This window comes from Acinonyx jubatus, chromosome E3, assembly GCF_027475565.1.
Source record: "Acinonyx jubatus isolate Ajub_Pintada_27869175 chromosome E3, VMU_Ajub_asm_v1.0, whole genome shotgun sequence".
In the NCBI taxonomy this organism is placed as follows: domain Eukaryota; kingdom Metazoa; phylum Chordata; class Mammalia; order Carnivora; family Felidae; genus Acinonyx; species Acinonyx jubatus.
Genome location: NC_069398.1, coordinates 28,525,324 through 28,546,099, shown reverse-complemented (window position 1 = coordinate 28,546,099; position 20,776 = coordinate 28,525,324). Strand labels below are relative to the sequence as shown.

The following is a 20,776-nucleotide window of genomic DNA, read 5'->3' as shown; positions in this document are numbered from 1 at the left end:
CTCCAACATCTACTGAAGGTGCGACCACAACGTCTTCTTCTTCAGAGGCCAGTTCGTTTCCACCTTCCACCGACAGCACTACCACAGTGTCTTCCTCTACAGAAGCCAGTTCATCTCCAACACCCATTGACAGCACGACCACAGTGATTTCTTCTACAGCAGCCACTTCCTCTCTAACCCCCACTGAGAGTGCCACCACAGTGCCTACATCTACAGATCTCAGTTCCTCTCCTACTCCCACTGACAATGCCACAGCAGTGCCTCCTTCTACAGAGGCCACTTCCTCTCCAACATCCACAGAAAGTGCCACCACAACGTCTTCCTCCTCAGAGGCCAGTTCGTCTCCAACTTCAACAGACAGCACTACCACAGCGATTTCTTCTACTGCAGCCACATCCTCTCCAACCCCCACTGAGAGTGCCACCACAGTGCCTACATCTACAGATCTCAGTACCTCTCCTACTCCCACTGACAATGCCACAACAGTGCCTTCTTCTATAGAGGCCACTTCCTCTCCAACATCCACTGAGTGTGCCACCACAACGTCTTCTTCTTCAGAGGCCAGTTCGTCTCCCCCTTCCACTGACAGCACGACCAAAGTGATTTCTTCTACAGCAGCCACATCCTCTCCAACCCCCACTGAGAGTGCCACCATAGTGCCTACATCTACAGATCTCATTTCCTCTCCTTCTCCCACTGACAATACCACAACAGCGCCTTCTTCTGCAGAGGCCACTTCCTCTCCAACATCCACTGAAGGTGCCACCACAACGTCCTCTTCTTCAGAGGCCACTTCGTCTCCACCTTTCACCGACAGCACTACCACAGTGTCTTCCTCTACAGAAGCCAGTTCATCTCCAACACCCACTGAGAGCACGACCACAGCGATTTCTTCTACAGCAGCCACTTCACCTCCAGCCCCCACTGAGAGTGCCACCACAGTGCCTACATCTACTGATCTCAGTACCTCTCCTACTCCCACTGAAAATGCCACAACAATGTCTTCTTCTACAGAGCCCACTTCCTCTCCAACATCTACTGAAGGTGCGACCACAACCTCTTCTTCTTCAGAGGCTAGGTCGTCTCCACCTTCCACCGACAGCAGTACCACAGAGTCTTCCTCTACAGAAGCCAGTTCATTACCAACCCCCACTGAGAGTGCCACCACAGTGATTTATTCTACAGCAACCACTTTGTCTCCAACCCCCACTGAGAGTGTCACCACAGTGCCTACATCTACAGATATCAGTTCCTCTGCTACTCCCACTGATAATGCCACAGCAGTGCCTTCTTCTACAGAGGCCAGTTCCTCTCCAACATCCCCAGAAGGTGCCACCACAACGTCTTCTTCTTCAGAGGCCATCTCGTCTCCACCTTCCAGCGACAGCACTACCACACAGTCTTCCTCTATAGAAGCCAGTTCATCACCAACACCCACTGAGAGTGCCACCACAGTGATTTCTTCTACAGCAGCCACTTCCTCCCCAATCCCCCATGAGAGTGCCACCACAGTGCCTACATCTACAGATCTCAGTTCCTCTCGTACTCCCACTGACATTCCCACAATAGGGCCTTTTTCTACAGAGGCCACTTCCTCTCCAACATCCACTAAAGGTACCACCACAACGTCTTCTTCTTCAGAGGTCAGTTCGTCACCACCTTCCCCTGACAGCACTACCACAGTGATTTCTTCTATGGCACCTACTTCCTCCCCAACCCCCACTGAGAGTGCCACCACTGTGCCTACATCTACAGATCTCAGTTCCTCTCCTACTCCCACTGACATTCCCACAAGAGTGCCTTATTCTACAGAGGCCACTTCCTCTCCAAAATCCACAGAAGGTGCCACCACTACGTCTTCTTCAGAGGCCAGTTCGTCTCCACCTTCCACTGACAGCAGTACCACAGCGATTTCTTCTATAGCAGCCAGGTCCTCTCCAACCCCCACTGAGAGTGCCACCACAGTGCCTACATTTACAGATGTCAGTTCCTCTCCTACTCCCACTGACAATGCCACAACAGTGCCTTCTTCCACAGCGTTCACTTCCTCTGCAACATCCCCTGACAGTGCCACTACAGTGATTTATTCCACAGAAGACAGTTCCTCTCCCACCCCCACTGAGAGTGTCACGACCGTGCCTATATCTCCACAGGCCAGTTCCTCTCCAACTCCCACTTCCAATGCCACCACTGTGAGTTCTTCGACAGGAACCAGTTCCTCTCCATCCTCTTCTGACACTGCCACAACAGTGCCTTCTTCTACAGATGCCACTTCGTCTCCAACATTCACTGAGAGTGCCACCACAGTGATTTCTTCTACAGTAGCCACTTCCTCTCCAACCCCCACTGAGAGTGCCACCACAGTGCCTATATCTACAGAGCTCAGTTCCTCTCCTGCTCTCACTGGCAGTGCCACCACTCTGCCGGTATTTACAGAGGCCAGTTGCTCTCCAACTTCCACTGAAGTTGCCGCCACAACGTCTTCTTCTTCAGAGGCCAGTTCGTCTCCACCTTCCACTGACAGCACGACCACAGTGCCTTCGTCTACAGAAGCCAGTTCGTCTCCAACACCCACTGAGAGTGCGACCACAGTGCCTTCGTCTACAGAAGCCAGTTCGTCTCCAACACCCACTGAGAGTGCGACCACAGTGACTTCTTCTACAGAGTCCAATTCTTCTCCAACCCTCACTGATAGTGCCACCACCGTGCCTGTATCTACAGGTCCCAGTTCCTCTCCTACTTCTACTGACATTGCCACAACAGTGCCTTCTTCTACAGAGGCCACTTCCTCTCCAACATCCACTGATGGTGCCACCACAATGTCTTCTTCGTCAGAAGCCAGTTCATCTCCACCTTCCACTGACAGTGCTACCACCATGCCTTCCTCTATAGAAGTCAGTTCATCTCCATCATCCACTGAGAGTGCCACCACAGTTGTTTCTTCTACAGAGATCAGTTCCTCTCCAACTCCCACTGACAGTGCCAGCACAGTGACTTCTTCAACAGAGTCCAGTTCTTCTCCAACCCCCACTGAGCCTGCCACCCTTGTGCCGACATCTACAGAGCCCAGTTCCTCTTCAACTTCGACTGATAGTGCCACAACAGTGTCTTCTTCTACAGAGGCCACTTTCTCTCCAACATCCACTGACGGTGCCACCACAACGTCTTCTTCTTCAGAGGCCAGTTCGTCTCCATCTTCCACCGACAGCGCTACCACAGTGCCTTCCTCTACATTAGCCAGTTTGTCTCCAACATCCACTGAGAGTTCGACCACAGTGATATCTTCTATAGAGGCCACTTACTCTCCAACCCCCACTGGCAGTGCTACCACAGCGACTTCTTTGACAGAGTCCAGTTCTTCTCCAACCCTTACTGAGAGTGCCACCACTGTGCCTACATCTACAGAGCCCAATTCCTCCTCAACTCCCACTGACAGTGCCACCACAAGGTCTTCATTCACAGGAACGAGTCCCTCTCCATCTTCTCCTGAGCCTAGTTCCTCTCCTACTCCTACTCCTACCCCAGTTCCTGAGCCCAGCTCTTCTCCAGAGCCCAGTTCCTCTCCTACTCCCACTGACAGTGCCATCACAGGATCTTCATCAACAGGGGCCAGTTCCTCTCCAACTTCCACCAACGGTGCCACCACAGTTCCTACATTTTCACAGCCCATTTCCTTTCCCACTTCCACTGACAGTGTCACCGCAGTGCCTTCCTCTACAGAAGCCAGTTCATCTCCAACATCCACTGAGAGAACCACCACAGTGATTTCTTCTACAGAAGATACTTCCTCCGCAATCCCCACTGGCAGTGCCACCACAGTGACTTCTTTGACAGAGTCCAGTTCTTCTCCAACTTCCACTGAGAGTGCCACCATAGTGCCTACATCTACAGAGCCCAGTTCCTCTCTTACTCCCAGTGACAGTGCCACTACTGTCCTGATTTCTACAGAGGCCAATTCCTCTCCAGCTTCCACTGATGGTGCCACCACAACGTCTTCCTCTTCAGAGGCCAGTTCGTCTCCACCTTCCACTGACAGCGCTACCTTAGTGCCTTCCTCTACAGAAGCCAGTTCGTCTCCAACATCCACTGATAGTGCCACCACAGTCATTTCTTCTACAGCAGCCACTTCCTCTCCAACCCACATTGAGAGTGCCACCACAGTGCCTACATCTACAGAGCCCAGTTCCTCTCCAACTACCACTGGCAGTGCCACCACAGTGATTTCTTTGACAGAGTCCAGTTCTTCTCCAACCCCCACTGAGAGTGCTACACCAGTGCCTACTTCTACAGATCCCAGTTCCTCTCCAACTCCCACTGAAACTGCCACTGCAACAGCTCCTTCACCAGAGGCCAGTTCCTCTCCAACATCTAGTGACAGAACCCCCACAGTGTCCTCTTCAACAGAGGCCACTTCCTCTCCAACATCCACTGACAGTGTCACCACATTGCCTTCCTCAACGGAGGCCAGTTTCTCTCCAACTGCCACTGACAGTGACACCAGTGTGCCTATATCTACAGCAGCCACTTCATCTCCAACTTCCACCGACAGTGCCACCACAGTGACTTCTGCAACAGAGTCCAGTTCCTCTCCAACTCCAACAGAGAGTGCCACCACACTGCCTTCCTCAACACAGCTAAGTTCCTCTCTAACTCCCACTCACACTGCCACCACAATGCCTACATCTACAGAGGCCACTTCATCTCCAGCTTCCCCTGATAGTGCCACCACAGTGTCTTCTTCGACAGAGAGTAGTTCCTCTCCAACTTCCACTATCAATGACACCCCAGTGCCTCCTTCTACACAGGCCACTTCCTCTCCAACTCCCACTCACAGTGCCACCCCAGTGCCTTCTTCTACAGAGGTCACTTCCTCTCCAGCTCCCACTGAGAATGCCACCACACTGCCTTCCTCAACAGAGCGAAGTTCTTCTCCAACTCCCACTGACGGTGCCACCACAGTGCCTACATCTACAGAGGTCACTTCATCTCCAGCTTCCACTGATAGCGCCACCACAGTATCTTCTTCGACAGACGCCACTTCCTCTCCAACTTTCCCTGTCAGTGCCACCACAGAGTCTTCTTCTGCAGAGGCCAGTTCCTCTCCATCTCCCACTGACAGTGCCATGACTGTGCCTTCTTCTACTGAGGCCACTTCATATCCAACTTCCACTGACAGTGCCACCACAATGCCTTATTCTACAGAGGCCACTTCTTCTACAACTTCCAGTGAAATTGCCACCACAGTGCCTTCCTCTACAGAAGTCAGTTCCTCTCCAACTTCTGCTGACAGTGCCACCACAGTGCCTTCTTCTCCAGAAGCCAGCATGTCACCAACTTCTGTTGACAGTGCTATCACATTACCTTCTTCTACAGAAGCCAGTGTGTCACCAACTTTTGCTGAAAGTGCCACCACTCCTCCCTCTTCCACAGTGGCTACACCGTCTCCAACTCCTCCTGACAGTGCCTCCACAGTGCCAGCTTCCACAGGGGCTCATACATCCCCAACACCCTCCCCTGGCAATATCACTATATCAGCAACTTCCATAGGGGGCCACACTTCCCCAACATCTTCTGTAGGCAGCACACTTTCAACAAGTGCTTCTCACACCACCTTACCTGTATCCATTCCTGGTCACTCCAGTTCTGCAACAACTTCTGCCTCCTTTACATCTGTGACTCCTGAGGTTGTTACTACCACTGCTCTGTCCACCTCAATCTCTGGGACAACACCCAGCACACAGAGGAGTACCTACACTACAGTCACGGTTGTCTCCACTAGCTCGACCACTGTTACAAGCAGCACCCCTACCCCAACATCTACTGCTCCAGAAACCACACCAAGTAAGCAATTTCTTGAGTTTCCCTTTTGAAGTTTACATTTCTTTTCAATCTGCCCGCATGGGTGGTTTTCTTCTTAAAGTTTTACCCCTCATACTCTTCTTTTGCTCTTACTGGTTTCCCATGAGATCAAACATCCTCAGTGTTGTCACCCTGTCTCTGACCTCTCTGTCCTGCCCGCTGTTTCTTGAGCTAGGTCTGCTCTTTCGTACAACACACTTTACCTCTCTGCCTGGACACCTTCAATCCCCAACAAAGTGTCTGTACACCCCATTCCTTCCTTTTGTACTCTGCAAGCCTCTGTCCCCCTGCATTTTATATTCTATAATCTCGTGAACTTCATATTTTTCATTTGGATTTCATATCTTTTTAGTGGTTTTTTTTCCCATTGATTTTGCTTATGCTTAAGTGCAAAGGTTTTTTGTTTCTGTGTTGGAGGAAGGTGTTGCCAAAAGTATTCACATAAGCCTTTGGCAACTATCTCTCTGCTACCATTCACTTATTTGGTTTTCTCTTATTCTCTGAGCATCCACCATAGAAGCCAAAGAGGGTTCGCTTTTATCAGCTCTGAACTCTGCCTCTATCCCCTCAAATGTTTTCATATCCTTATGCCTCCCTGTCTGTTCTCTGTCTCTAGCTTCCACTCAGTTCTCTTCATTCTGGGTAGTATGATACCTGCCCCACTCCACACCTACTGTTATAATAAGCTGTCATTATATGATACGTAACATATAATATATATTATACAATATACTGTTATACTTGTGAGATTTATTATCACAGTGAGAGAGGATATTTGGCATACATTAAGAAAAATATACAAGTTAAAATACTTGAAGACATTTCATGGTTTAGATGAACTATAGATAAGCCCAGAGACATATGGTCTGTGTCTGCCTGGAGCACTGCCCAATCCTGTCCTGAATTCAGGAAAATGAAGGGCAGCTGTTCAGCGTTTGGCTACTGCATTTTCTCAGTGCTTTGTGAATTCTTCCTCTGGTGAGTTCTTTGCCTGGCTTTGATTTTATGTGGCTTTGTTCTTTGGTTTCTCTCCAATGTGGCATTGTCTTGTTGAGCTCTCTGGTTCTCCAAGAGAGGTGCTGAGCATCTTCAGAGACAAGGTCTGGACCTTGCATCTCCAGGAAGTCCCACAGGTGTCTCACGGTGAATGCACAACCAACAGGCCCATAGCTGGTGCTGATCACCTTTCTGAAGGCAGATGGTCTCCCTTCCTCTTCCTCCTATTCCCTGGAGGTTGGCTTCCCTGTTGACTCTTGGGCAACAGGTGACAGACCCCAGTAACTGTTTTCGCTGCTACACACAAGCTTGTGCTCAGCACTTGGATTAGGTCTAGACATCTTCAGTAACACACAAGAGAGACAGACAGACAGACAGACTTAGGATTTATGGATCTTTATTGTGCCCAGGACACCACTCTTGACTCAACTCTTCCATTCTTCCTGAATTTCTTGGACCAAACACCTGTAACCAGAAGCTGTGTGCTATCATGGCCATGGTGTGGCCCATGCACTCTGAGTCTAGTGGGGGAGGTGAGGAGTAGACCAGGAGGTAGAGGTGGGGCAGGTCTTCATAAAGTATGTGCATACCTTATGTGCCTTCCTTCACATAACACACCTGGAATACTAGTCTATGCAGGTACAGCTTTTTTCAAGAAAAGCCAAAGAGAACAGAGCTGTCACCTTTCCAGGTTGGTAGATATTGAGAGTTGTCTGTAACAACCTCTTTTCTATTTAAATGAAGTCTACACTCCTCCCTCAAACTATACATCCCAGAAAAATAAAAAGGAACCATGAATAGTCATAATGGTCACAATTTCCACTATGAGCTCTTTTGAAGCAGGTATTGAAGAGACAATGACATACTCGTTCCCAGGCTTGCTGGAATCCTAGATGGGTCAAGTTCCTCTGGGTTCTCTCAGTTTCTAGTTCCTCTTTTCTTTTCCTCAGCCTTGACTGTCCTGTCCCTCATTCCATGACAACACCAGGTTTCCTGTTCCTTGCTTTTTGGTGCTAAAGTAATTCATACTGAAATGCTCCAAGACCAGGTCAAGTCTGGCCTCCACATGGACCCTTGAGCAGGTCTCTTATTCTCTCTCCAGCTCACTTGCCCCATCTGTAAAGTGGGCATGACACTAACTGTTCTGCCCACCTCAGGGTCTCATAAGAATATCAAATTAGATGCTGTCTGTGAAAATGTGCTGCAAGCTGTAAAATGTTCTGCAAGTATGTGTGGGTAAACAGGGTCTTGTCCCTTTCAGTGATCTGCTTAAATGGAGGGACATGGGATGGGAAGACCTGTATTTGCCCCATCGGTTTCCAAGGAGACCAGTGCCAGCAAGAGATCATGCTCTGCCAGAATGGAGGCTACTGGGATGGAATCAAGTGCGTGTGCCCTGGCCTCTTCCAGGGGCCAAAGTGCGAGGACGTAGTCCCGAGCATTGAGATGGGTGAGTAAGACAGCAGGGCCCTGTTGTCCCCAACCCTGGGCCCAGCCTCCACACTGGGCCCCCATTCCTGCCCCTCTGCATGCCCAGGAATGTGGTCTCTTTGGGGGCAACCATTTTACTCAGTAGTAAGAAAGTTGAAACATTAAAAAATGAATAAAGCAAGAAGGTACAGTTTGGAACAAAACACAAATTTGGTGCGGAATTTTACCCTAAAGTACACTTCAAATAAGTGAGTGTGTGATTAAGCAGAATAGAAAAAAAAAATGTGTGGAATTCTCTAAAAGAATCTAAGACTTGAGAGCCCCTCAGCTCCATCCCAAAGCCATGAGAAGTGCAGTGTACTCCCCACCCTACAGGGGCACTCTAGTGAGACCTGAGTGGGGGTCAGGGTGATGGTCCAGGGAGGAATTGCTGGAGGTGTGGGTCTCTTTGGGAAGGAGACCCTCAGGGGGGCTCTGTCCTCAGTAAATGGTGCTACTGTCTGACTCTTTCAGAGCCTCCGCCGGAGACCGTCTCTGCCCAGGTAGACATGACCGTGACAGTGACCAGTATGGAGTTTACCAAAGACCTAGAAGACCGGACTTCTGAAGCATTCAAAAACTTCAGTGACATATTCGAAGAAGAGGTGAGTCTGGGAGAGCAAGTCCCTGTGCGCCACTCAGCTCTCCCCAGGGAGGAGTTTTTAGAGATGAAGAAAGCAGTTGAGGGCTTTTCTCATGTTAGGGGTCTGTGTTTCTCTGCTCACCCTTTTCCTCAGGGCTTGCCAGAGAGAGGGGAAAGACAAAGCAAGATTCCATGTAAGGGCTACCAGGGGCCCCAGGGGTGGGGATGGTGTCTGAGAAAGGACTGCTCCATCTGGACAGTGTGCTACTGCCAGCTTCTGGTGGGGGATGCGGGATGCAGCCAGTCCATCCTCTGCCCTCCTGAGATTCTATGGAAAGGCCTGGCAGGCTCCAAGTTGGGGCCTCTGGGATGACACAGTGACCTCCTTGCCTTTCAGATGAAAACTGTTTATAAAGGAATCCCTGAGTATGACGGAGTCAACATCACAAAGCTGTCGTGAGTATCTGTGACTCCTGGGAAAAAGTCTTGGGGTGGAAACAATAGTCATAATTATTACAAAGACGATTGTAACTGTGCCTCCTGTATTAGTTTGCTAGGGCTGTCATAACAAAATACCCTGGAAATTTATTTCTCACAGTTCTGGAGGCTGGAAGTCCAAGATCAAGTGTCCAGTAGGTTTGGTTTCTTCTGAGTCTCTCTTTGGCTTGCAGACAACCATCTTCTTGCTGGGCCCTCACACAATTTTCCTCTGTTCATGCATATCCCTGTTATGTTTTTGTGTGACCAGACTTCCTCTTCTTTTTGTTTTCTTTTTAAGTTTTTATTTACTTATTTATTTAGCAATCTCTACACTCAACATGAGGCTCAAACTCATGACCCCGAGAACAAGAGTCACACCCTCTTTCCAACTGAGCCAGCTAGGCACCCCCCCAAATTTCCTCTTCTTTTTTTAAAATATATTTTTATTTTATTTTATTTTTTATGTTTTTATTTTATTTTTGAGACAGAGAGAGACAGAGGATGAGCAGGGGAGGGGCAGAGAGAGAGGGAGACACAGAATCCAAAGCAGGTTCCAGGCTCTGAGCTGTCAGCACAGAGCCTGATGCGGGTCTTGAACTCACAGACTGTGAGATCATGACCTGAGCTGAAGTCAGATGCTCAACTGACTGAGCCACGCAGGCACCCCTTTAAAATATATTTTTTAATGTTTATTTATTTATTTTGAGAGAGAGAGAGGGAGAGTAAGAATTCCAAGCAGGCTCTGCACTGTCAGTGTAAAGTCTGATGTGGGGCTCAAACTCATGAACTGCGAGATCATGACCTGAGCTGAAGTCAAGAGTTGACCTCATTTTAACTTAATCATATCTGTAAAGGCCCTGTTCTCAAATACAGATATGTTCTGAGGTGCTGGGGGTTAGGGCTTCAACACATGAATTTTGGGGGAACACAATTCAGCCCATAACATCCTCCAACAGTTATAGTTTCACACATATTTTCCAATTTGGAAGGTCATAACCATCCTGTGAGTGAAGCCAGCAGGACTCTTCCCATTGCACAGATGAAGACTGAGGCCTAGAGAGAGGCAGTGAGTTGCCTGAGGGATCGTTTTTGGAGTGGTAGAGCCAAGACTCAAACAGAAGTCCTCTTATGCTGGAGATACTGACACACAAGAACACCTGGAGGTTACTCGTGGGATGGACACCCCATTTGCCTTCAGGGATGAGGCCAAATAACTTAGCTTGAGAGGGAACCACAGGGACATGGTATCCATGTCCACAGTTGTCCAGTATTCACTTCCACTCACCTTGCACAGGATTCCAGCCCTGTTATTGACCTCAACTCCTTGAAACCCTGCAGGTATCTTGGGTTTTCTACTCTACTTCCTTGGGCCAGATATGAGGAGACAGCTGGGCTCTGAAGGCTCCAGAGAGGTCTGGGAGTGGGTGTTATAAGTGAGAAAAATTCACCTCAGAATCTTGGAAAGAAGAATCTCTCTTTCCATCTCTGGTGGGGGAACCATCTCTCTGGTGTGACCCTCATGTTACAGATGAGGGAACAAAGGTCCCATGGTGCCAACTAGCTGGTCAAAGATTACCCTGATACTCAGGGCCAGTGCCAGGATTTCATCCTGCACCTCCTCACTCCACTACACCTGCAAGGCCTTGATAAAGCCATGTTTCTCCACGGGAACTTCCAGAACAGGGACTGAGGACAGTGATGGAGCCTGGGAGATGCCTGAGGCCATCACCACATCATGTCCTTATTGAGAAAGATGCCATTGAGCTAGAAGATCCCCTGCTCCCCTCTAACTTGTTATTCTATGGGTTATTCTAATTCTACTATTCTATATAAGTTTAATTATTATATCATATAACTCTATTATTTTATATTATATTATATTATTCTTTATGTTGTTCAGGAGTATCACCACTCCTCATCTTTTTTGTGTGTTTAAGTCTCTAAATATAGCGGTAAGGAAAAAACAATGGAAAAAGAGTGCTTTTGGCTTCTAGTATTTAAGAATCCTGAATTGTGAGCATGGGAAGGCTGGACTTGTTGCTGTATTTTTAAACCCAGAAAGCACTCAGTCCTGGAGTGCAAATAATCCCTAATCTATGTGAGACAGAAGTAATGCATGTTCTAGAATAAGAGCTTGTTGACCTCCAAGCATTTCTGATTCTGTTTTGCACACACACAAGATGGAAAGCTTTGGGGATTCGGAATTAGGGAAGAGGAATGGACTCAAATGGAAGCTGTGAGTGTGTCTGAAACCAGTCTCTTGGTGGCTTTGCCCCTGGTTTCTCCTAGCTCCTAAGCAAAGAGTAGGGAGAGATTTTTGGCTAGAATTTTAAGCTTTTAGGTGTCAGAGATTCACTTTAGAATTGACAGAAGTGTATGTGAGTAGAAAATATGTACATATGCACTTTCAAATCTTTGCATTCTCTTAAGAGACTCACAGACCTGCAGCCTGCCACCCAGCAACTCATGAATCCCTTAAGAGTCCCTGTGTGACCTCTTACCTCTTAAGGACACCTTGCCAGCAGCTGCCCAGTCTCTTGCTAGAATGTATCTAATGATACCTTGATCTTCCACAGTCCCATCTCTCTATCCATCTTTGCCCTCAAGCTTTCCCACAGGGCTGCCCAGAACCTAACCTTTGAGACAGTCCTCTTAGGTACAGGTTGTGGTATGAGCCCTAGGGGGAGGTGCTTAGCACAATGCCTGGAATGAGCCTTCACCCAGTGAACACTGTGTCATCATTTCAACCATCCTCCTCCAGCTCTGCCTTCCCATGGGGGCAAAGAGGGCATGGGAAAGGGGGTGGAGAAGTAAGCACCTATTATGACCTAGGAGGATGCTCATAGACATCTTTTTCTCTCCTCAGTGCTGGCAGTGTGGTGGTGGAACATGAAGTCCGCCTGAAGGCCAAGTTCACCCCAGAATACAAGGAAGTTTTGGATAAGGTCACCCAGGAGGTGACAGAAAAAATCCAGAATGTAACCAAAGAACAAATAAGCATAAATAATATCTGCAAAAGTAAATTCCTAGGCTTCTGGGAGGGGCATGAAGGGGTCCTCAAGGAATCCTTAAGCTTTGTCATCCCTGGGGTGGTGGAGGGGGAAAAGGCAGGTGTACATGCAGGCTAAATTCTGTGGGCACCAGCTTGTGGGAAAATGAGAACAAGCATGGCTTGTTATGTACAGCAGATTTTTCTGAATGTAATGAGTCATGTGGGAATCTTAGCAAAGGTGTGTGTGGGAGAAGAAGGACATGGGGAAGGCACGGGGCACTTGGAGGGTCATTGTTCTGGAGAGCTGGGAGTGAGGCTGGCATTCCCAATCGTCAGGGATGGGTTTCCCACCGCTCCCTATCGCACCCCCACTCCCCCACCCCCTACTAAGCAAGTTTGTTGTAAGGGGCTCTATGTGTCTCCTTTCACAGGCAAACTGTGTTTCAACACGACTGCCACTAAGGTGCAAAACATCACAGTTACCCAATACGACCCTGAAAGTAAGCGACTGGGGGGGCTCCAGGGAGGGCGGGGGAGGTGGGCAGTGTGCCTGGCTTCCTGGTCACGGCAACTCCTCCGTGCCCCACAGAGGAATGCCAGAAGAAGGCTGGGGAAGAATATGCTGCCTACTTCTTCGTGGAGTACAAGAATCAGAAACCAAACTGCATCAACCGCTGCATGCCAGGCTTCAACAACTCCATGGACTGCCACTCTGGGAAGTGCCTGCTAGAGACGAATGGTCCTCGGTGTTAGTGAGTGTCCCACCACCCCACTCTAGCTTGGTTTTCCTCCTTCCCCCCTGGGGACCCCACCCTTCAAGACTCTGCCTAAAGGCCAAGGTCATGTAGTGGGTCCTGGCCTCTCTTGAATGCAGCCAGCCACAAAGGACATGCATAGGCAGAGCCCCAAGGCCAGGTCTCAGTAATCTCAGTAGCACCCCTCCCCTTGGGTTTATGCAAGGATTGTGTCAAGCTCTGAAGAAGCAGAAGGAAAGCTCCAGCCTTGGGAAATTCCCAGTCAGTTGGGGAAGACAGGGTCTGGCTTCCAGGGGGAGACCAGCATACCCTGCTGATGAAATAAGGGGACGCACCCACATGGGGAAGGCGGAAAGCCCATAAACGCTGAGTCACAGGAGTATGCGAGCAAAGAAAGGCATTGCCTACTGAAACTAAAGCAAAAAGAGACCAGGGGGAAGGAGTCACAAATATGCAAAGGCCTGAGAATATGTCCTGGGAAGGTTTCCTGAAAGAAGATTTTGCAAGCTGGTGTGGGGAGGAGAGGAAAAAGTGTATCTCCAGGGAAGAGAGGGAGCTACAGAGGCAGAGTGCATGCTGGGGATCCAGGAGGGGGAGTTGCTTTTCCTGATGGAAAGAGTGGCTGATAACATGATGGTTAGTGTGTGGATAAAAGGGTTGATGTTGGGGTCTCAAGTTCCTGGGTACAGCCCAGGGCAGTGCCAGAGTCAGGCCAACTGTTCTAGATCCTGGGCTGCAAAACCTGAAAGTATTGGACTGAGTATCGGGCTTCCATGGTGTGGGAAGCTGGACTTTGCTTCTGTCCATCCCCTCGGGGCTCCTTGTTCACCCGTGGGGTTGGCCAGCTCTGAGGCAGGGAGGCTGCAGGTGTTAGCTGACCCTGACTCAGGATGCTCCCTCTCCCTACTTTCCCCCTCTGTCCATCTCAGCTGCCTGAACACAGACACTCACTGGTACAGTGGAGAAACCTGTGAGTTCAGCACCAAGAAGAACCTGGTGTTTGGGTTGGTGGGGGCAGCTTTCGCCGTGGTGTTAGTCGCCCTTGCTGTTCTCTTGCTGTTCATGTTCCGTTCCAAGAAAGAGGTGAACAGGTGAGTCACTGCTGCCACCTTTTCCACTTGCCTCCAACTCTTCCTTTTTTAGTCCCTCTGCCTTCAATCGTTCATCCTCAGGGTGGACAGTGGGGGAGCTGAAAGCAGGAACATAGCCAGTCCCCAAATCTGCATGCTTGTCCTCTGCTCATAATGGAATCTCTCTGGGGCTATTTCTATCAATAGGCAAAAGTATAAAGTGACTCAGTTGTACAAGTGGCATGAAGAAGATGGAGGACCGGAACCTGGGACCTTCCAAAACATTGGCTTTGACATCTATGAAGGTATCGGAGATCCTCAGTGGACTCAAAATGTCTCCATGTGTGGACACACACATGAGAGGCACGTGGGAGGACTTAAAAGAGCAAAGGGAAGAGTATTTCCATCTCTAAAACATTTGGTTACACATCTGTACCCCTATTTCCACCACTGGCTCCTGCAAGGCCCTGAATGAGGTGTAAGCATTTGCACAGCATAACTAGACCATTGGGGGAAGCACAGGTTACTTGATGATTATAGATTTCTCCAGAACCTAAAACTGCCTATATGGACACCAATAGACACCTAGGAGTAGGTGAGCTCACCGATAGGTGAGTTCTAGCTCAGCCACGTGAATAATTGTGGATTTTGTCAGGTTAAATGTACTTGTTCAAATTTTGAGAAATCAAGTCTTTACATTCTAGAGAAGAGAAAAATAGAGTGGGGAAAGCATTTTTGCCAAGCCACAAATAGATAAGAAAAGAGGAACAGATGATAAGGAAAGGGATGACAAATAGGAACACAAAACAAGATGGCAGGAAATAATCTACCATATCAACAACAACAAATATAAGTGGATTAAACACTCCAGCTAAAAGAGGGAATTTTTTTTAAATCTAGCTATTTCCAGTGAATGAAAGGCAAAGAAAGGACAAAGGCAAAAGTATGGAAAAGGACAAAAAGGAGAAATACTAATACTATACTAATATTAATATTATAGCTATATTTGCTGCAGGCAAATAAACTCTAAAACAAAAAGAATTATTAGGGATCAAAATGATCAATATCTACTAGGAAATAGTCTTACTCTGTTAAGAAGATATAACAAGTCCAACTCATGTGCCCTATAAAGGTCAAAAATTGACAAAACTATAAGGAAAAGTTGATGAATCTAACAACATAATGGGAGGGTTTTTATTTTATTTTTTTAATGTTTATTTATTTTTGAGAGAAAGAGGGAGAAAGAGGATGAATGGGGGAGGGGCAGAGAGAGAAATAGAGGAGATACAGAATCTGAAGCAGGCTCCAGGCTCTGAGCTGTCAGCACAGAGCCCAGTGAGAGGTTCAAACTCTGGAACCATGACAGCACGACCTGCCAAAGTCGGAAGCTTTACCAACTGAGCCACCCAGCTGCTCCACATGATGGAGGATTTTTAAAACATCTCTGTTAGCAGTTAATTAATCAAACAGATGAAAAATCATCACGGATATAGGACTTTCATACAAAATAATGAATAGCCTTAACATAATTACCATAGATTGAATTCAATGACTGGAACGTATGTATTCATTACAAGAACATACAGAAAATTTGTAAGACTCACCGTACACAAAGCCATAAAAAGTCTCAAGAAATTTCAAAAAAAGCTATTTAAATCAGACTATATTATCCAACCAGAATGCATATAATTAGAAATTAATAACAAATATTTCTGGAAAACAAAACTAAAAATCCTGTACCTTTGGAAATTAAATTATTTTTTCATTTTATTTATTTTAGCGAGAGAGAGAGCACAATCAGGGCAAAGGGACAGTGGGGAGAAAGAAAGAGAGAGAGGAGAGGGGGTGAAAGAGAGACAATCTTTAAAAAATTTTTTTTTAACATTTATTCAGTTTTTGAGAGACAGAAAGAGAGCATGAATGGGGAAGGGGCAGAGAGAGAGGGAGACACAGAATCAGAAGCAGGCTCCAGGCTCTGAGCTGTCAGCACAGAGCCCGACGTGGGGCTTGAACTCATGAACCATGAGATCATGACCTGAGCTGAAGTCGGATGCTTAACCAACTGAGCCACCCAAGTGCCCCAAGATAGAGAGAGAATCTTCAGCAGGCTCCACAATCGGTGCAGAGCCTGACACAGGGCTCGATCTTATGACCTTGGGATCATGACCCGAGCCAAAATAAAGAGTCTGGATGTTCAACCAACTGAGCCTCTGCTCATCATAAAACAATTTCCATTTCCTGGTAAAGGTATCCAGGCAAACACACGGAAATCATTTTCAATGATAAAACATTAGAAGTCATTCCATTTGAGGAACCTGGCTGGCTCAGTGGGTGTAACATGTGACTCTTGATTCCAGGGTAGTAAGTTCGAGCCCCACGTTGGGTGTAGAGATTACTTAAAAAAGTAAAATCTTTATAAATAAATAAATAAATAAATAAATAAATAAATAAATAAATATCATTCCATTTAACCAGGGGTTCGTAAACTTTTTCTACAAAGGGCCAGATAGCATATTTTGGGCTTTGTGGACAATATGATCTCCATCACAACTATTCAAACATGCTGATATAGCATGAAAACAGCCATAGACAATATATAAATGAATGATAAGTGTGATTGTACCCAATAAAACTTTTTGACCCTTCAAAACTGTAAAAAAAAAAAAAGTTCTTAGTTTGTGAGTCATATAAAAATAGGTGTCAGACTCACAGGCCATAGTTTGCCGACATCTGCATTGAACCAGAAGCAAGTCACAGATGCCCTCTATTACCAGTTCTATTAATTATTGTCTTGAGTGTCCTAATCAGTATAATAAAAAAGAAAAAGAGATAAAGGTTTAAAGATTGGAAAGAAAAATGTCTGTCATTTGCTGACATATTTCTATGTCGTCTAACATAAAAATCCAAGAGAGTGTTATCTCACTAGAAGTAATAGAATTTATCAATTTGCAAGACATAAGATCAATTGCATGTCTATGCATCAGCAACAGATCATTTAATTTAAAAAATACTCCTTATACAGCAACAAATATATATAATACCTAGGAATATATCCAACAAAAGATATTGAAGACTTTCCAGTGGAAACTGATAAAACTTTATTTAAAAACATTGTAGAAATCCTAAACAAAGGATGTCCATGAACTGGGGTATCAATATTCTAAAGCTATCAAATGGCGCCCCCAATCCAAAGCCAAAACTTAATGGGCTTTTCACAAACTTAAGAAGCTGTTTGCCAAGTGCTTGTGGTTTTTCTTTGTTGAATTTTTAATGTGATTTTCCACATCTTCCGAGAACCAATCAACCCATTTGCTGAGGTCTGGTAATTTAGGTAGGCTGTCATGTTTGCAATGGTTTTCGGTTTCCTGGGAAGAGGGGATACACCTCTCACCCTGCAGTGGGTGGGATTAGAGGTAAAGACAGGAGCTTGTCTTCCTAACTATCTGCTTCTGTGGGGCTTTCCTCCTGTCCAGATCAAGAGGACTCCATCCACTTGGACACCATTTATAATAACTTCCAACCCTCCTTGGACCACATAGACTCTGAAACAAAGGTAAGAAAGGCATGGGTAAAGTGCTAACCTCCCCTACCCTGAGTCCCTAGATCCTCTCCTACCATGGGGAGATCTTTAGGAAAGCAAAGTCATGTTTATGACTTGTTAGCCCAGGTGACCATCTAGGTCTACATTTCTGGGAAATAAACATAACTCAGAGTGCCAACAGGTGGGAGAAGGAGCTAAGCAGCAGGGTGGAATCTAGCTTCTCTAGATCCCTGAGGCTCCAGACTCAGAGATTTCTTTTCACTTTAAGTATGTCCTTGATGGCCAGCTTATTTAGTTTATTTAGTTGTTTTAATTTTGAAACCCACCTAAAAGTAAAAATAGTAATGCACTAAATACCTCACCTAGACCAACAATGTTTGACATGTGGCCACATTTTCATTGCATGGCATTGTGTGTGTGTGTATGTGTGTGTGTGTGTGTGTGTGTGTGTATAACATACATTATCACCAAGTTTTGCTGAACCATTTGAAAGTCAGTTGCAAACATGAAGACATTTGATCCCTAAAAACTTCAGTACACACCCCCAAATACCATTAGCATTCCCAGTAAGTTGATGATAATTTCACATATAATCCAATATCCATTTTCCCAATGAACCCAAGAGCATCTCATATTACTAGTTTTTTGAATGTGAAAAAATTTCACTCCCTGACTTTTGTTGAGTCTCCTTGGTCTCTTAAAACCAGAATTGGGGCGTCTGGGCGGCTCAATCAGTTGAGCATCTGACCTTGGCTCAGGTCATGATTTCACGGTCTGTGAGTTCGAGCCCCGCATCGGGCTCTGTGCTGACAGCTCAGAGCCTGGAGCCTGCTTCAGATTCTGTGTCTCCCTCTCTCTCTGACTCTCCCCCATTCATGCTCTGTCTCTCTCTGTCTCAAAAATAAATAAACACTAAAAAAAAAAAAACCAGAATTGATTCCTACCTTTAAAATATATTGACTTTTTTTTTTTTAACAGTCTAGGATGATTGTCTTAAGGAATGTCCCACATTTTGGATGTATCTAATTATTTCCTTGTGGTGCCATTTAACTTGCCCCTCAATCCTCTCTATTTCCTATAAACTGACACTTAAGCCTAGAGGCTTGATTAGACCCAGCTTAGACATTTTTGTTAAGCAGATATCATGGATAATGCTACTGCATCACCTCATGAGGTACCTAATGTCAGGATGTCCTACTATGATTGAGGCCAAGATTGGTCACTTGGCAAGGGGTACCACTCATTGATTGCCATCTTAATTTTATTTCAACTGGATGGATGTTAAAGGGCAGACAAAATGCCCTCTAAGTATTCATACTTCAGAAGAAGTGTGATTAGCTTCAGGCACTGTACTCCTTAAAGAAAGCCTTGGGGCGAAGATAAACTTCCTAGCCAGGATACCTTTAAAACTACATAAGTCGGGGGTGAGTGGGGGAGACAATTGGTTTGTACTAGAATCTAGGTTATAGGGTAAGTTCTAAGCTGAGCACTTCCCCAATCCCAAGACTCTTATGTTTCCAAATCTCAGGTTCCTTATAAACCTAACCTTCACCCGGTTCTATCTCTATTTCCAGATCAAAATTCAGAGGCCCCATGTGATGATGACATCGATTTAAGGCAAAGGCAGTTTCACGTGGAGCTGGGAGTGAGGAAATCTCACTTTGGCTAAGCCTGGTGGAACATTTCCCCATTGAGAGCATTCCATGGAACCTGATGAAAACAAAACCCGCACCAAGGAGGAACAGGAGAGAGACCACAATGCTGGCAAACTCTCAAAACACCATGGAGAAACTCCTGTGGGCTTGTCATGATCTCAGGCGAGGCCCTCCTGTTCACACAGGGAAGTTCTTCCTCCCGCCTGCCTTGCTTCAGCACCAAGGACAGCACCCAAAACCAACAGCTTGTAGCAGTGCTCACTTAAACACGGAACTGAACTTTACGTTATACAAAACGCTCTTGCAAGATTTATTGCCCCTCATCTTCATGAAAAACATTGAGAATTTTCTTTGAATATGTAGGATTATTAGTATTTCTAAAGTTCTAATATTTATCTATAGGTTCTGATTTTTGTTAGTATAATAATATATATTTCTAATAACTAAAAATAACAAATGAAGCAAATTTGTTACATTTTTCATGGTTCCAAGTTCTTTATCCAGCTGATACCCTATACTAGTTCCTGTTTCTCACCTGCCAGGCTCTCTCTCCTCCCTTCCTCCAGGATGTGGGGTCTGATGAGTTTGGCCTTAAGCCGAAAAGAAGAAAATCTGCAGCCAGGAAGAGTGCCATTCTTGACCTTCCCCAGCATCATTTGCTGGCCACTGAGGATGCCATGAGGCAGGACTCACACACATTCACATGATACAGGGACTTCCATCTGGGAGAGAACTGAGTTCCCCTTCTGGAGACAGGCTTATGTTTCTTTCCATAGATCTGCAGAGATAGTCTTGGGTTGTTTTTTTTTTTTTTTTTTTTTCCTGATTTCTACTCAAGTCCCTATGTTAAATTTGGGAAAAGTCATATTTGACAATTTGGACTCAGTCTTGCCTTCTGGTGAGGACTAGGTTGTTTCTTTCTTTTCTTTTTAAAATATATATTTATTTATTTTGAGGGAGAGTGTGAGCAGGGGGGAGCAGAGAAAGAGAGAGAGAGAGAGAGAGAATCCCAAGCAGACTCTGTGCTGTCAGTGCAGAGCCCAACACAGCTCGATCTTACAACCTTGAGATCATGACCTGAGCTGAAATCAGGAGTCTGATGCCCAACTGACGGAGCCACTCAGGTGCCCCAAATAGATTGTTTCTTTTTTCTTTTTTTAAATTTTTAATGTTTATTTATTTTTTGAGAGACAGAGAGAGAGACAGAGTGTGAGCCAGGGAGGGGCAGAGAGGGAGACAGAATCCAAAGTAGGCTCCAGGCTCCAAGCTGGAGAGCTCCAAGCGCTCCAGCAAAGAGTCTGACGCAGGGCCCAAACTCACAAACGGTAGTATCGTGGCCTGAACCAAAGCCAGAGGCTTAACCAACTGAGCCACC

General features: G+C 46.3%; 1 protein-coding gene across 1 annotated transcript; it reads left to right on the top strand.

Moving 5' to 3' along the window:
* The first annotated feature begins 3,104 nt into the window (after positions 1-3,104).
* Positions 3,105-19,876, top strand: MUC17 (mucin 17, cell surface associated). Its single transcript, XM_053213602.1, has 11 exons — positions 3,105-5,841; positions 8,117-8,305; positions 8,800-8,930; positions 9,306-9,364; positions 12,255-12,406; positions 12,812-12,880; positions 12,970-13,132; positions 14,065-14,226; positions 14,413-14,510; positions 17,679-17,758; positions 19,321-19,876. The coding sequence occupies exons 1-11, from the start codon at positions 4,674-4,676 to the stop codon at positions 19,360-19,362; spliced, it is 2,313 nt and encodes a 770-aa protein (XP_053069577.1). The 5' UTR covers positions 3,105-4,673; the 3' UTR covers positions 19,363-19,876.
* The last annotated feature ends 900 nt before the right edge of the window (positions 19,877-20,776 follow it).

Coding starts and splice junctions, on each gene's coding strand:
- MUC17 (XM_053213602.1), top strand. CDS start 4,674: ATGCCTACATCTACAGAGGCCACTTCATCTCCAGCTTCCCCTGATAGT. Junction 5,842..8,116: donor TGCTCCAGAAACCACACCAA/GTAAGCAATTTC, acceptor TGTCCCTTTCAG/TGATCTGCTTAAATGGAGGG. Junction 12,407..12,811: donor CATAAATAATATCTGCAAAA/GTAAATTCCTAG, acceptor CTCCTTTCACAG/GCAAACTGTGTTTCAACACG.